The sequence below is a fragment of the Zonotrichia albicollis genome, chromosome 6 (assembly GCF_047830755.1).
Source record: "Zonotrichia albicollis isolate bZonAlb1 chromosome 6, bZonAlb1.hap1, whole genome shotgun sequence".
NCBI lineage: Eukaryota > Metazoa > Chordata > Aves > Passeriformes > Passerellidae > Zonotrichia > Zonotrichia albicollis.
In genome coordinates, this window is record NC_133824.1 from 41976256 (window position 1) to 41993703 (window position 17448).

At 40.8% G+C, this 17448-nt stretch overlaps 1 protein-coding gene across 9 annotated transcripts in view; it reads right to left on the reverse strand.

The window, feature by feature from the left end:
* The window catches only part of KCNC1 (potassium voltage-gated channel subfamily C member 1), a 123533-nt gene that overhangs the window by 37069 nt on the left and 69016 nt on the right, over positions 1–17448 (reverse strand). For all 9 annotated transcript variants that reach the window (XM_014266711.3, XM_014266710.3, XM_074543353.1 and 6 more), the window contains exon 2: positions 1195–2128. In XM_014266711.3, coding sequence (XP_014122186.1) covers positions 1195–2128 — 934 coding nt within the window. The remainder of the gene's footprint in view (positions 1–1194; positions 2129–17448) is intronic.

The following is a 17448-nucleotide window of genomic DNA, read 5'->3' on the forward strand; positions in this document are numbered from 1 at the left end:
GGTTATCTACTTTCAAATTACTCCATAGAATAGATAGTGATATTCCATGGGTAGAGGTAGATTATGGGGTTTAAAAAATCAGATTGGAACCCCGTAATTTTGTGTGCTATAGGAGTCTCATAGAACTGAGATATTCCCATAATTAACCACTAGCCATGGGATATTATAATATATTCCATGGTGACTAGTATTCTTTCCATTTCCCTCCCCACTCCCAGTAGAATTAGAATGGTTAATTTAGCTCTGGTTTCACCTATTGCTAACATAAATCAGTACAATTAAAAATAAGAATGAGGCAATCACTGTTTAGGCCAAACCAGTCGGTAATGACCAGTCAGACCTTTTCCAGTTGGCCTTTGCTGCTAGAAGGTTGAAAGAGCTGTAACTCACCAACCCATACTTGCAAAAGGAGTATGTTTTAGAAAATGTGGTTCAAAACTTGTCATAGTTCTAAATGCTAAATTCTAGTGGAATATTATAGAATAGATTGATTTGCATGCCATGGAATAAACATCCTTACATCTAGTCTTGTCTCAGAGTGAGTCATTTTGCATTAGTGTCAAGAATTTGAGCTGTTGTTCTACTTTGCAGTTAATCATCAGAAAGAGACTGGATTGTCTCATGAATATGCATGATGGTATAGTTGTCCCTTCAACTTACTAGGCACCTAGTTTCTGTAATGAGATGTACAATATCTGCCATTTAAAACAGCTGAAAGATCCCAAATGGGAACAAATGAGAAAGCATCTGGCTGTTTCGAATTCCAGCCCTGTTTTGTCAGAAAGCTCTGTAATTGCTGAGTACTTGGCTCCTACTCTGCTCTATGAAGCATTCAGCTCTCAGGAGCCTCTGAGATGCATTACACAGTCCAGCAACACAGCTGTAGAACTCTCAAAATTCTTCCACTAGATGTAACAGCTTTCCAAAATATCTTGAGACTTGTATGCCCTTAACCAGGACCAAAGTTTGGGCTCCTAGAGCGTGCTCTCATCCTTAGTTTTGCTGATCAGCCTCCACTGTACCATTTGTCCCTGCAACCTAGATTTCACACATATTATTCACTGTGTGATGGTGGGACTAGAATGGATAAATGTGCTACCCATTGCTCTAAGAAAGCAGTCTGGCTGAATCTTAAATCACTACGCGGGATGGAGGTTAACGGTCAGATGGACATTCCTCTAAGAGGTTTCCTACCTGCTCTGTTAATTTCTAAAATTTCTTCTTGGGCCAGTGGGCAAGTGTCGCTCTGAGTACTGTGGTGTGGAGAGTTTACGACAGATTTACAATAATTGGGGGATCCCAGCTGGGGTGGCCTCGGGATATGCTTCTTTTTTTTCTTTGGTAGCTTCTGCTTAGCCATAGCTAAGGAGTAATACATTCCGAAATTGTTCACAATGACAGGGACAGGCATGGCAATGGTCAGCACACCAGCGAGAGCGCAGAGGGCCCCCACCAGCATGCCTGACCAAGTCTGAGGATACATGTCTCCGTAGCCCAGGGTCGTCATGGTGACAACAGCCCACCAAAAGCCGATGGGGATATTTTTAAAGTGTGTGTGTTCACTGGCACTAGGGTCATTTGGTTTAGCACCTATTCTCTCGGCATAATAGATCATCGTGGCAAAGATTAAGACGCCCAATGCCAAAAATATGATGAGCAGCAAGAATTCGTTTGTGCTGGCACGGAGGGTGTGTCCCAAGACCCGCAACCCGACGAAGTGGCGGGTCAGCTTGAAAATTCGCAGGATTCGCACGAAACGGACTACGCGGAGGAAGCCCAGGACATCCTTAGCAGCTTTGGAAGACAGGCCACTGAGTCCAACCTCTAGATAGAAAGGCAGTATGGCCACAAAGTCAATGATGTTCAAAGAGTTTTTGATAAATTCCACCTTGTTTGGGCAGAAAGTGACTCTCATCAAGAACTCAAATGTAAACCAGACCACGCAGACACCTTCGATGTAGGTGAGAAAGGCTTCCGTCTCTGCTTCCCTGTAGTGCCGCACCTGGGTGTCATTCCCGATGAATTCAGTTTCTGTCTTGTTCACAATGGGGTTAAATCTCTCATGGGTCTCGAGGCAGAAGGTGGTAATGGAGACCAGAATGAAGAACAGGGAGGCAAATGCCACATACTGTGGAAAGAAAGATATGAGAGAAATGTTAAACCGGAGGTTAAGTACGGGGGCTTTGATTCTGAAGCATCAGGGAGGGGCAAGAGCTGTATTAAATGTGACTATTATGCCAAGCTTTCTTCCTGTGGGCTTAAGATGCCAAGTCTCACCTGCAAAGACAGCCTAACATTCAGCCTGGGGGGGAAAGCAGTATAACATGTTAAAATCCATTCTTATACAGATAGTGCCTTAGTGAGAGTGTACATTTAAGCAAGCACTTAAATCTCAGGACTGTCTGTGGGATTGAAGGTTAAGGACATATTGAAATTGTACTTTCCTGATCTTAGTCTTTTCTTACTTCCTTGCCTTAAAGAGAGAGCACACCTTCCAGGACAGCTGCCAGGCAGTACTTTTCTCGGCGTTCTCTCAGCAGTACCATGGCTGCTCTCAGCTTAGTGAGAGCTGTGATATTTCAGATCTCAGAAAGGTGCTAGTAAATACTGGTGGTAGTCTCAGGTGGGCTCTACAGCAAGGAGCAGAATCCTTGGCATCATCAAACTTTCTTGGCAAACCCCAGACACAGGTTGAGAAGAGTTACATTATGAAACAGAGCTCTCAAATGCCTCTGTTCTCAATTCCCTTCTCTAGATCTTTTGGGAGTGGGGGATAGGGGGAATAAGGAAGAGGTTTCAGATAAGCCTGTCAGCTGATCCCGAAGGACACAGATCTATTGGCTTTCACCAGACACAATTTTCTTGAAGAGATTCTCATTATGGTGTAAGACTTGTACTAGAATTAGATGAATTTTTTTAAAGGATGTTGGATTACTATTACAATCTGGCCTTGAATGTTTCCAGGGATGGAGCATCCACTACCTCTCTGGGAAATCTGCCCTTGTGTTCCACCACTTTCATTGTAAAAAAATCTCTTCTAGCATGAATCTTCCCTTGTTTAGGTTAAAAACATTACCCTCCGTCCTGTTACAACAGGACTTACAAAAATGTCGATCTGCATCTTTCTTATGAGCTTCCTTTAAATATTGACAGGGAGACCTTATTGGCAGCAATAAGATCTCCCTGGAGAATTCTATTCTCCAAGCTGATCAAAGCCAGTTTTTTTAGCTTTTCTCAGCATTTCCTCAGCCTAAAGGAGATCTCTTGGTTGTATTCCAGGATAATTGAGGGGTACAGTCAGTGCAGTCAGGCCAAAATTCACACGTCTTGTAACCACAGCTGCCCTGCTCAGTCCTCCTTTAACCAATTAAGTAATTTGCACATATCTAAGTCTCTTTGTGTGTTTGAGTAGTACAGTCATGGTAATACCTCTTGCCACTCCACTCCCTACATCTGTTAACCTTCTTGTTTGTCATGTGTGTCACCTTGACAAGAGATTTCATATAAGGCATTTCCCTGTCTTTATGAGCATGAGCAACTGTGATAATAAAAATATTAGTTTCCTGTTCCTTTTAGTTGCCTGTTACTCACAGTGTCCCTTTTTCAACAATGTAGTCAACACAGGGGTTTAAAAGAACTAGTTTCTTCTATCTGGGTGTTGCCAGTAATGCAGTGCAATAGTCTGAACAAAACTGCTGCCAAAGGAACAGACCCATTAAAAATAACCTATACTTCAAACTATCAAAGCTCTCCTGCAATCAAGAAGTTCCTCCTGTCTGCCTTCCTGGGTAGACCTAGTGCAGAATTACACTTGACCTCCTATATTAGCAAACAAAGTGAAAAGCATGGATTTGACACATTTTGAGGCGAACCATTTAATAGAATACAAAGAAAATGGAAGAGAATAAAATCACGAAGTCATTTAGGTTGGAAGGGCCCTCTGGAGGTTGTTTGGTACAATTTCAAAGATGGACCAGGTTGCTCTTGCCTACTCCAAGGCTGGAGATCCCACAGCCTCTCTGGGCAGCCTATGCCAGTGTTAGGCCAGTAAGAGCAAATAAGCTTGGAAGGATATAGAAGCAAACAGACTCTTCTACTTTTCAAATTCAGCTTTGTTGCCAAAGAGATCAGAACAATTGTTGCAGATTTAAACAATAAAGTGATATTTTCCCATAAAATCTTCAGGTTCTCACAGCACTGTTATGTGAAGATCTGCTATACGTGTTCATATGTGCTAAAATCAATGCCTAATATATCTGGCAGATAAACAATATGAAGATTAGGGAACTTGAGAAACAGGATTTTTGGGTATATTTTTTGTCAGAATCTCCTGTTAAAGAGGGAAATTTCTTTGTGCACCATTTCTTCATCTGTACAATTGGTGGTGTTGACCATGTACTTTGTGATCCTATATAAATGTGTGCACGTTCTATATGCTTTTATCTAAACATTAGTGTCTTTAGTATATCAACAGTCTTCCTGAAAAACCCCTTTTGTGTACGATATCAATAACACTCGGAGATTACTTGTCTACATGTGAGTAAAATGAGAAACGAAAAGCATCTTGCAGCAAGCAGTCAGGAAGATGTTCCTAGCAACCTGAGCATGTCTGCTGTGTTCCAGCCTGGGGCAGATTGTCTCATGGAATCATAGAGCCCTGAGAATTCAGGCTACAGAAGGAAGTGCTGACACTTCCTTAAGGCAGGTAGGATGAGGAGAAAGGGCAATAAAGCCATTTTGCATTTTAAGGGCTTATGAAGATGGCCCCTTTCTTTATCCTGACTCCAAATGCAATCCTCTTCTTGGTGTAAAAAAATATATCTCCTGAGTGAGTTTTTCCTGCTTAGGACAACCTTCAGGCTGACCTCGCAGAGCAAGTATCTTGAAACTGATGTTTTGCTGTATTAAAGAGAACAAATAACCAATTCTGACCAGGCATTAAGTTTTCTGCAGTGGTACAGGTTGGCCGTGCTAGCGGTAGAGAACATCACACCCATCATCTCTCATTGTTAGCCCTTTTGTGCTCACACCTTGGCTTCAGAGAGTAATTGAGAGCTTTTAGTCCCCACTTCAGCAGAGCAGGAAGCACCTCCTAAATGAGTGTGAAGTGTCTGCTTCCTCCTATCTGGTTTTAACAGCATTTTTCCCAGGGATGGGCATGTTTTTGTAGGCTTTGTGGCTTTGAAAGCATGAGTCTGCTTTCAAGATTTCATTAAACTATGTATGAGTAATTGTATTGACAGGAAGAATCCCAGTATTTTTCTCCAATTTAACTTTTCTCCAGTTTAAGTTCAGAAATGCCTAAAAGTCAGGCCTGACAATTTGTTCACCGGCATCCATCTCTGATAGATTTATCACCTGCAGCCTCTTGAAACACAGGAATTTATCAGCTTACTGCAAGTATCACTGGCACAGATTTATGTTTGTGATCCCCAGTTTATATTGCTCTCTTCCCTTCTTTCTCCCGAATATTTTTCTTTGTTAATCATCTGAGATTTAGGAAACTGTAAGCATGATCTAATAGCACAAAAATCGGTGAGTGGACTTTTCTAGGAAGACCAGCATTAATTTTTTCCAAAGATGTGAAAAAAAAAAAAAAAGAGTTCTCCCTGGTCTACGATCAGAGGCCCATTGAGTCTAACATGATAACTTGTCAAATCCAGAGATGGGCAGTGCTGAAAAAATCTGGTGAAAAATATGGGACTCACACGTGTTCTATTGCCTGAAAATAAGTCCATCTCTTTTTATTTCACTAATAGTGGTCTGAAAACTAATCAAACCAATGGATTGCTCTTGCATAATTTAGTGGTACTTTATCTTATATTTTACAGCAGTTTCTCTTTCTCCTAGGATCTGGATGGGCTGAGGGAAAAGAGTGAGGATTTTAAGAAGTGATGTCACATGCTGTTGAGTTACATAATGGCATCTAAAATTTCTATAATTAAAGAATATACTTAGGTAAAGTGTTTGAAGTGATCAAAATTCTTTTATTTGATTTGACATGTGAATGATTTCTATTTCACTAGAAATGCTGCTCCTATCACATTTTTTTTTTCTGGCTCTAATACCAACAAAGAAAAATCTCAGATTGTCCAAAACCACAAAAGCCATAAGTAAAGGCAGAGAGGAGATTTAACAGGGGAAATTTGGATTAAAATGTTTAAAATATTTTCATTCTGGAGACAGAAGAAATTACACTCCTGCATAATTTCTCTTAATACTGGCTATATTTTAATAGGTTTATTTTGAAAGAGTCTAAAAGGTGTCATGCCCCTAAGTGGAGAATTTTGTAACCTAATTTATCTTGCCTCTGATTAAATCTATATATCTATCTATCTTATCTTTCTACCTACCTACCTACCTACCTACCTACCTGCTTCTTCTCCCTGCCTTATGCCTAACCCAGCCATTTTTGCCAGGGCAGTGGGAACGTGAAGTACCAATTAATTCATAACAGTAGTGTTTCACATCAACTTTGCATGGCTTTAAAAGGAGCAAGGTAATGGAATCAGACATAGCCACTCATGAATAATTATCCCGCATCTTTTCACTCAGCATGGAAAGAAAACAAAAGTTCAACAGCCTTAAAAACACAAATAAATCTTCTAATACTTGAGGATTTAGAGGCTAGGCTTACATAAAAGGTCTGAGTATTGGACTAGACAGCATTAAATACAGAGGTTTTGCTCTTTACTTCTGGGAGTAGCTTTCTAAAACAGCACTTTACCTTGCATAGTTCTGGTCTTAGAGATAAGAAACCTTTTTTTATGCTTGGGTCCACACAAATATGCTGAGTAATATGCTAGAATTCATTGATATGGTGCCTGGAATTCCCAGACTTCAGTGCAGATGGGCAGTGAAGGCTGGTGACGAAAGTACCAGATCAGAAATCAGGTGACTGAGGCTCTTTTCCAACCTCCACCATTGACACATTCAAGCATGTGGGTCTGCATCTTTTGCACCATCCTTTTTTATTTTTATTTTTAATTTAATTGAGATAATGAACTCTTTAAGGCTTGGAACTCTCTGCCAACTTACATCTGCTCCCTGTCCAGACTGATGTATGTCTGGAGTAGGGACTTGGGAAGGGAGGCCTTGGCTGAATCTTGGCAGCACTCTTCGAGACAACAAGGAAAGTGTGTGGTGGCAGTGGAAGCAGCAGGGCTTTGCAAGGCAGGTTTCAGTGACTGCAGAGTTTGTTTTCTAGGAAATAGCGTTGTACACGACACACTATTCATAATTCATTCCGGATCACACGTTCAGAGCGAGTTAGTAGCAGCTGCACGCCGCAGACACGTGCTCTTCTCCTTTGATACTGCTCAGAATCATTTAACAATCCTACTCAAGCTAGATGGGAGAAAAGAAACACAGCACACTCAGAGAAGATTTGCCAGCCTTTTCCTTTCCATCTGCTATCAGAAATATTTTTGAAAGTGATTCTTAATCCCTATCTTTTTATAGGGAAATTCAGGAAATTCTACCCTCCCTAGAACCTCTGAGTGAAAAGCAGAGGAAGGTGGCATTTTGATTGAACTACATCTGTTAAAGCATCAGGAAATTCTCTGTATAAGTAGCACCATCTCTTTGCTGTTGAACTAAGCAGTTGTCATCTCAGTCTGCATGAGCAGGGCACTGAGCAGCAGGAGGTTTCCTGCTTCTCTCTTAGGAGGACCTGGGGCTTGCCAAGACTGAAATGGGAGATGAGAACACAGAACTCACCACAGAACTTTGTCTTTGAGGGAGAAACAATGGTAGTCTTACTGCTATGGAGTTTCCAGAAAAGTATATTGTGACTCTAGTGAGTTCTACTATGTTTGGGTCAGTTTGTTTTGGGGTTTTGTTGTTTGTTTTGGGGGAATGGGAGGGGGCTGAGGGGTGTGGATGGGCAGAATAATACAAAAATTGCAAGTCTAGTAATTTTTCACACTGTCTATCACTGCTACACACTTGCAGGAAAAAGTTAGGCTCTGAAGAGTTTCAATAACATGTGCTGGCAACAGAGGAGTTGGTTTTCTACAAAACATCGGTAATTCAAATATACTCAGAGACCTGTACTAGACCTGTATAAAGCACTGGGGTTTCTATTTACAAGGTATCTCTTCAAGTACTTTACCAACTTTCTTTTACAGTAGTTTATCTGATTGAGGTTTGTCTCTCAAAACCACTGCACTTCCATGAAAATGCCAACATTTGCCCATCTGTGACTCGAATCTCAAAGCTTTGCCTAGTTTTTGTTTTAATCTGTAAACAGTATTTTAACCACTTTTAATTTAAAAATAATTTAGTTCAGCCTATGTGCCCCTGGATTATTTAACAAGACAAATCTTTTTGCTGCAGCTCAGCCAAAGTATGGGTTAAGTGAAAGCTGCCTTAAATACTTAGCTTTATTTTATTATGTCAAGACCAATTTTCCAGGCTTTCTTAGAGATATGGACCCTGATTCAAACAAATGACTCATTTTTAATGTGCCGATAATTCTGCTGAATTTTTGAAAGTAATACTGAATCTGTATGACTGATCAGATGATTAAATGTGGGCACATGATGCCAACAACCAGATAATGCTGGGGAAGTGAGCAAAAGCTAGGACTCTGTCAAAAAGCAACCTCTGCTATATTTCACTAAGAATCCTGATGGAAGATGTTTCAAGATCCTGTGAGCAATGATCACAAAAAGGAAATTATTTGCATGGGAAAAAAAAAATCTAGATTTTTATGGGTGTGGTGTAGATATATGAGGGCACAATCAGATGTTAGCATGAAGCTGTTCTCAGTGAAGGCAGAGATGACCCTCTCAGCAGTCTGCCTTTCAGTGAGATGATAATACAATTGATGGAGAAGCTCACATCAGCAAACATGCTCTTTCACTCGTAAGATTCAAATTCATGGTTTGTAGCTGAGACAAATGGAAGGAGCCTTGTGGATAGACAGAGCTTGCTCTAGAGTTGGATAAAAAGTCCACTAGCAGCTCATGGATCAAATGATTATGTAATGCCAAAAAATATATGACAGCTTGCAAAAAAATCTTGGAATGCTTTGTGGCACACAGATATGAAACAGCGTGTTAAAAAAATGTGCAGTCATCTGTGGAAAATATGCTTAAGTTATTCGGTGTTGACGTTGCAATAAATAAATTAGAAGCTGATCTCTCAAATGTTAGTCCTAGCAGGCAGCCATGTGCTTTGACAAGGTAGTTACTGGGATAAGCAAGGCTACATCAAAACTGGAAGTGGGGTATGGACAGTGCTCCTCTGGGCCACATGGCCTGCCAGGTGGTCACCAGGCAAGGGCTGGAATGGTTCTTTTTAGGTCACAGGCAAGCCTTCCAGTTTATCTAGGACAGATTAGGTCTTGTGAATTAATAGGAACATTGACACAGTAGAGAAGTGAATTTATTTTGCAAAGCTTCCTTGCTGCTCCCTAGTCTGGTAGTGAGAACTAAATGGGAACAGTATGGTGGGACCAAGGAATGCTTCATATTGCTCAGCAGTGGTGCAGTGGAAAATTGTTAACATATATAGATTCCTGATCCAAAAGGGCCCCAAGACTCCTGCAGCTGAGTATATGAGACACAGCAGAAGGAGCTGTAAGTGTGAAAGTTAGCCTTGCATCTCTGAGGGACTGCAGAAATGCATGCTTAATAGGGACCTTCAAAATTGTCACTTCCCTGTCCCAAAGCACAGTCTTTGATATTCCTGAAAGTTGTTAAGGATCTCTACTGGTGAATATCATGGAAATTCTGCAGGAAATTTATCCCAGTACTTCACCATTTTTTATCTATATTTTTTCTTCCTAATGCCTAAACGAAATAATCTTCATCTTAAGCTTTTCCATTTTTGTCCTATCCATCACAGACAACTAAGCATTTAGAAATTTTCAGGCATTTTCCTTCTTTTGTAAGCTAACAACCACTAAACATTCAAACACCCCATGAGTCCTAGGCTTCTGTTTTCATATGCTCGTACTTTTGCTGCATAAATTCAATATAATTATTAATCTCATTTTCAGATGATGCCATACACTTTTATGCTATCAGTTCTATCAAAAGCTTTAGGATTAAAGAAACTGAGAAAATCATGTAATATCTAATACATGGAACATCTACTAACACATGGCAAAAGAAACCAGAGAACTTTAAGTGCCCATTAATAAAAGGAGTTTCAATTTTTTTCTGTTAGGCAATTGGTAACATTTTTTGGACTTCACACAGTTTCTGTTCTAAACTGAATGGGAGAGTTTTGTAGCAATGAATGGTGGTGGTGTCATGCGTTAGGATTTTCAGGATCTCACCTCACCACCTTTGTTCTGGATTTATCTCCTGAGAAAATCACACTTCCTTCCCCTCTAACTTGCTGCTGGTCTATTTTTTTCCCTTTTTGTTACAGCTTCTGCACTGTGACTTTCCCAAAGCTGGCTTAATTCATATGCTTATATGCTTATATGTGTGCAGCCTCTCTCAAACCTACTTTTGAAGACATTATTTCTGCAGCCTTTTGGAGCCCACCCTCAGTGAGGTTTGATTCACCAACCTCAGCTTCACAGCAGCCCCCAGGACTGAAATTGTCACAGGTATGAAGGAGGCAGAGGGTGCTTGGTGGTCTCCAGCTCCTTTAGAAAGAGCATGCCCTGCTTACTTACCTTTTTTTTTGCAAGAGGAAACCCTCCAGTGTGTGGGTGTATTGAGTAGAAAAGTCCCTAAGGAAACACCTGAAACACAGGGAGGCTTTGCCCTGAATGTAAAACCCTTTAACTTAACATGCAAGGCCAACTTTCCTCCCTGGGGCTTTTAAGCCAAGGTGTTTGGTGTGTGTTCCAGATCATGTTTGTGTGCAGGCAATAATGCTTCTGCTTCAAGATAAATTAAAATGAGTACCTGTCCGACCCATGTGGGACGGCTGGCTACAAAACCAACCTTGGACAGGGTGTGAGGTCTGTCTGCACACCTTCCACACTCATTCACACAGAGCTGCTGGGGTGTGGCAGGTATAGGATGATGCTGGCAGCTCCTACTTAGCATGAAGTGGAAAGTCCAGATTGCATCAAGCCCCAAAGGTGAGCAGTTTATATCTGCAGCCTAAACCCAATTTCTCTCCCAAAGCAATACTATAGCAAAAATAATTATAACAGAATTCATCTACAGGCCAACTTACTTCATGTTTGACCATGGATTTTGAAACCTTGGTTTCTGTCTCTGTGGGATATGTTCCATAGAAATTTAAATTCTGGGAGCAGCTGAGTGTTTACCCTCTGATAGTTGAGTTTAGCACCTCAGAACAGAGGCACTCAAAATAACTCCTCACCCTCAAAAACTGGAAGCCCTGGGATCACTATAGTGCCAGTAAACGTTGAGCTTAGGATTTCCTGTTTTCACTGCAGTTTATGTGGATGGATGTCACAGATGATGTATTCCCTGAAAAGTCAGAGTTCTTAACAAGGTGTCTAAAAATAAGGATGTTAAACCTCAGGCATTTTAATTCATTTTGGATAATTTCACCATTTCTTCATATTTTTTTCCAGATTATGACTAGCAATGTGTTGTGAGCACTTTCCCTTCCTTATTGTTTGCTTGGCTCAATCCATAGCTAGCAGTTTGTTCTTTTAAAGCATTATGGCCATAATTCTTTCCTACCTTTGGGCAGTGTGTAGCACAAAAGTCCTGTTAAGCTCCTAGATGGCCTAAATATGGTACTAAATATTGAGACCTTTTTGTGCCTTTGCTGTACAAAACCTAAATATCAAATATCAGCATTATTATATAATTATATAAAAGTATATCCACCTTATTTGTAATTGCAACTGTTACAACTTAAAAAGAAAACCCCAAAATTATTTAAAAAATAGGCAGTATTTTGGAAAGCAGAGGATGTTTTTATTCCCTAGTCAGGCAGAGGCTCCTGCACAGCTTAATTTTTGCAAGGATAATGCACAGGATGGGAACGTACAAAATTTTCACTGACAGCAATCTTTGTCAGTACTGGGTTTTGACTGGCTGTGAGCCATTTTAGATGTCCAAATTAGTGACAACATAACTTATAAAGCTGTGTTGGTAGCTCTTTTAGGCAACTTCCAAAATAGTCTTTGTCATATAATAAAGATGAGGACGAATGTTTGAGCAGGGCCTGTTGCAATTACATGAGAGTTAATGGTTTTTAACTTAATGAGGGAATCAAGCTTAGATATAAGGAAGTTTTTCATCATGAGACTGGTGAAACACGAGAGCAGGTAGCCCATAGAGGTTGTAGATGTCCCATCCCTGGAAATACTCAAGGTTAGGGCTCTGAGCAACCTGATGTAGTTGAAGATGTTGGACCACATCACCTTTAAAAGTCACTTCCAGCCTAAAGGATTCTGTATAGGCTGTCTTGACTCAGACCAACAAGATTGAGGGTATTTTTTAACATCAGCTCTCCTGTCTCTCTGAAGAAGAAAATATTTATTCCTGTATTTCTGTGGCTCCACTCTTCAATGTGTCAGCAGTAAGCAACTGGAATCATAACGTGGCCACTAGGTGCCAGTCTCCTGTTCAGACAGTCACACACTTTGCTTCCCCAGTAATTTTTTAAATCTTTATCTAATATCTCATGGAAAACAGCCCAGTTTGGTATTGGTGAGATTCCACTGTTTTGTGGGCAAGTAGAGATGTGCTATTTACAGAAAGCATAACATACAACCCAGACTCATGAGGACATCTGCCATGGCATGAGCTGCCACCATGGTGACACGGGGCAGTCAGAGCACATTGCCACCCCCCTTGCTGACAGCACCATCCTGATTTCAAGGAGAAAGTTGTAGCATCTTTTCTTTCCATGGTACAATATTTTCTCCTACTGTACCCAATCTAGCCACAGTAGTGGCTTAGAGACTTGCAAAAACTCTGTCCTGACATGGAGGAGAGCAATGAAAAAGCCTTGTACTTGTTATGTTTTTTAAGGCTAAATTGGTCACATCTAGCACCTGTGACACCAACCCTGCTTTGAGCTGCAGGTGGTGCTCACCCCTCCCATAAGCCAGTTCAGGGTTGGCAGCTGTGGAGGCCTTGCAGAGGGAGGATTTCCAGGGGCTTGCTGCAGAGCTGATTGCTTGGCATTGTCAAAGGGGCTCCCTACAGCCCCTTGCAGGTGAGAGCCATTCTCTCATCTGGTGCTGCACCAAGTATATCTCTCTGTTAACCCCTTTCAGCTGGGGCTGCAAAAGGCCCGGGTGGAGCCCTTTGAACCCTTCTGGGAGGTGTATTGCATAAGCAACAAGCAAGTACTTCTAAATCCAACCTCTTGTGCAGTCAAGGTTAAAAGAAAGATGGAAATATTCAGAAGGATCACAAGGTAAGTCATAGCCTAAACCTAGAGGAAATTTGCTTTCTGCACAAGATGGAAAGAATGTGCAATATTCTAAAAGGTTTGCTAGCAATATTATGCAACAGTTTTTAGCTAGTGTTCTGCAGTATACTCAACATTTTGTTGGATGATAAGATTCTCTCATATATTATTGTTTACTGTCTTCTGGCTGTATCATCTGTGCTGTATTTTCATTTCTTAGGTTTATTCAAGTGCACATGCTAAGTGTGGTTGGAGAACCAACTCAGTTTCTAACCTCAGACATAAAGGAAATATCTTTCATTTGAAACAGCTCTGTTTGAATATTATGTATCTACCTGCAGTACAAAGAATCCAAAGCACTCTCTAGCATCTAACAGTGTGGAACTTTTCACCTGCTGTTGAAATGTTAATGTAGGTATCAATCTCTGCAACTGTTTTGTAAGGAAAAACAAGTAGCTACTGCTTCTGTGCCACAGACAAAGTGATTGTGTTTAGAGCTTGTGTTTCTCAAGTATAGTGTTTTAACTTAGAGTACACAACTGCCAGTATTGAGAGCTTGAATTGGGGTAAAATTAGGGGCTAGGATTAAAAATCTGCATCTTAATATCTAAACTTTCCCAGGGTGGATAATCTGTGAAATTTGGAGTGCTGGGCTGTTGTTAGGATACTGTGTCTGTTGGCCAAGTTATGGTCCCCCAGGACTTGTGTTTGCAGAGTTCAAAGCAGGCTGGTTGTGAAATTCCAGCTCAGACCTTGAGCCGTGTTCTTCCCTTTAACCTTGCAGCTCAGTGAGTCCAGCACACAGCAAATGTGTGTAGGGGGTGTAACAAATGGGGGGACAGGGCTTGGATCTGTGTAGGCTTTTAGAGTTTTGTTCTTTGCGACATCAATGACTGTGGAAATGGCACCTCTGGGTTAAGAAAAGTGAAAACATTGCCACTGCCCTTTCTAGTGTCCTCAATACTTTGTCATGAGACTTTGAAGTCCTCAGCACTAGGAAATCTTATCAGATATTTTTCTGTGATTGGACTGATGGCTTATTAAAATTTAGCCCTTCAGGAGATTTTGGTTTGGAGACTCAATAACAGTGAATTGCCAGAAATCACTAATCACTTCTGGAAATCTTCCCTAGCAAGTATCCATATAATAGGCACCAAACTGCATAAAAATTTAAGGGAAAATGAGAGGGGACTGGGGGTGAAGTTGGAGAAGAGAGGAGAAAGGCAGGACTTGTGTTCAGGGCAGGTATTCTGTTAGCAAATAAGGATGAAAAATAACATTCACCCCCAAGGGCTTATTTTCACTAGCTCCATTTCTAATTCTTAAGTGATTTGTGGCAATTGTGTGCTGCCATAAGCCTGCTTATAACATCAGCTGTGTGCAATTTAATGTTTTGGGAGAGCACAAAAAACTGTTTCCTAGGGAGGGAAAGTTAAAGGTGATTTTAAAATGTAGAGCTAGCTGGGAATCAGAAGATGTCCAAATCAACATTTGTGATTATTTTAAAAAAATATATTTATTTATCAATCAGAGCTTGAAGTATTTTTATATTTAACTTGCAGTAAAACCTCAGTGGAGTGAAAGAGGCAATGTGACCTCTTCCTTGAATGTCCTGTGTTTCAGATTGAGGTGCACAATTTTCTGGAAAGATGGAAAAGCCTTTTCCTGTCTTGGTGCATTAGATGCAAGCAAGCTCCCTAAACAGACTACTTGCAGTTTAGCAACATAAATGCCACTTTAACCTCAGGATAATTCAGAGGACACTGATTTGAGTGCAGTAAATGATTTCCTCCATAAAGCCATCCTTTCCGGAATAGGAAGCACGACTCGGGTGCTGACTGGAGCCTGGGGAGGTGAATGTTGTCACTTCATCTGCCTCAGAAACAAGAATCCAGGATTTCTGACCCTTTTCCCCATCTTTCATTGAGCAATCCAGGCAGCTGCCTGTTTGTGAGGAACTTTGATATACAGAGAATTTGAAATGTGGTAGGAGTCCATTTCTGCACCTCTTCTTCCAGTGGGCACCAGAACTGGGTTTTAATGTGAAATGTTGAGCTGAGTATGTGATCATCAAGCTCTTCATAGTCCAAGATTGTGGATTCCAGATCTAAGCTGTTCGTAATACAGTGTCTCACTGAGGTGAAGATTTGTAGGAGAAAAATTAGCTTATCTTTAACCCGGCGTTGTGGGTTGACAAAATTTGCATTTTGCAAACCTTTTGTCTCAGTGCAAGTGCTGACAGAGTACTAGGATTTCTCTTTTTTGTTTTTTTCCATTCCTTATCAAAATAGTCACAAAAGTTGGGGAGGGAGGAATTGCCAACCGTATTTTAAAGGAGCTGTAGCCATGGTAACTGAGGTACCTTCAGTTGCCACGGTAACAAATGCAGCTCGACTGCCTTGCTGTAAAGCCAGACAAATCTACTCATGATCTGTTGATTTTAAGATGATTTATAATTTGTTGAGCTATTTTAGGCACTTAAATCCATAAATCAAAATGTCTGTTAAAACGACCAATACACTGTACTATTTATGAATTATTCACCCCATTCTTATTTCACCAACTGGATTTTTCCCCCCCTATCAATGTATCTAGGCTTTTTCCAGTCCCAGTTTTTCTTATTTATTGTTTAGAAAATGATCTTTCATCAGAAACAGATGATTCATATTGCTGCTTGTAAATCTCATTTATTTGAGAAATTCTAGCCCCCTCCCATACCTCCCCTGCTCAGTCCTGCAGACTCTAAATGGAGCTTTATGTACTTGTGCCCTGAAACAACAAAATATGCTTTGCTAAAAATTTGCTAATGAATTAAATCAATACAATTTGGAATGAGTTCCATCTCAAACAATCAATACAAGCCCAGTGATGTACAACAGGCAGGCAGGTAAATTGGTCTAAATAAATTTACAATTGATTTTACTTTTAAAACCAAATTAGGACACTTACAGTCTTACCAAATAAGATAAACTGCAACTTATGCAAACAAGAGTATTCCTGGTTTTGTCTTTTTAATATTAGTAGTGAACCTGTTACCTTTTAGAGCTCAGTAACTTTTGCTCCTGGGGTAATATGCACGATTTCATGGCCTAAAAGCATGGGCAGAACAGGTCATGTTTATTCATTTCCTCAGATTGTTTTTGCTAGTAACTTGTGGTAGCCTCTGCTTGTTAATGAGCACTACAGCATTGCATAATTCAGTGTAAGTTATGTAATAGGTTTGCACTCAAATAGGTTTGTGTCGTGGTGTGGATGTGCATGAGGGCCAGGACCTGCTTCTGAAGGCATTGCTGGGTTGGGTGAGCTCACCCAGCACCGTGTGCCTTTGTTTCCCTCTTCCCCATCTGAATTCCCCACTTTGCCACTGGCTTTTGTGCCCAAAGAAGAGTAGAGTCTTGAAGGAGAATACCTTTTGTCCAGCTGGGGCATTGTGCTGAGCCTACACTGCTTGATGCTGGCAGGAGCATGTCCAGAACCACGCAGTCTGAGGTCATCAGAGCTGCATGGGCATCGAGGGCTTGGATCTGGAAGGATCAAAGCTGTGACAGTGTGCCCAAGTCTGCAGGATCTGCGTTCCTAATCTGCTAATTTGGAGGTATTTCCCCTGCACCGATGACTCATGCAGAGACATGCGGCAGGCACATCACTGCCAGGGGGGCGAGATGTAGAGATTCAGAAATATGCAGTGCCTGCTGCATTCATTTCTTGTGTCTCCAGCCATGATTTTTCCATAGTTACGCAAAGCTTACAGTCTGAAACCAAGTAAAAAGTCTGAAAAGCTGAGTTGTAGAAAGTTCTCTCGGGTCTGTTAATTTTAAGTAGTGGTGTCAGCAATGCTGTAAGACTGATAAGGTTAAGAAGCAGTCTTTAAAACCCTGTAGATACTTAGGCAGATGTTATGGGATTTAACACAGCCATTGGGTTTTAAAGGTCCTTATTTTTCCTGAGCAACACATGCTTGCTCAAGAGCATGATGTTACAGTCCTCTGATCTAGTGTAATGACCATTAGCAGTTGTTCTCCTTGCTCAGAAAATCCTATTAATTCTTCACATGCATGCACAACTCACACTAGTATTAAAGATGAGCTCACACTAGTATTAAAGATGAGCAAATCAGAGTTATTAGGTGGTGCT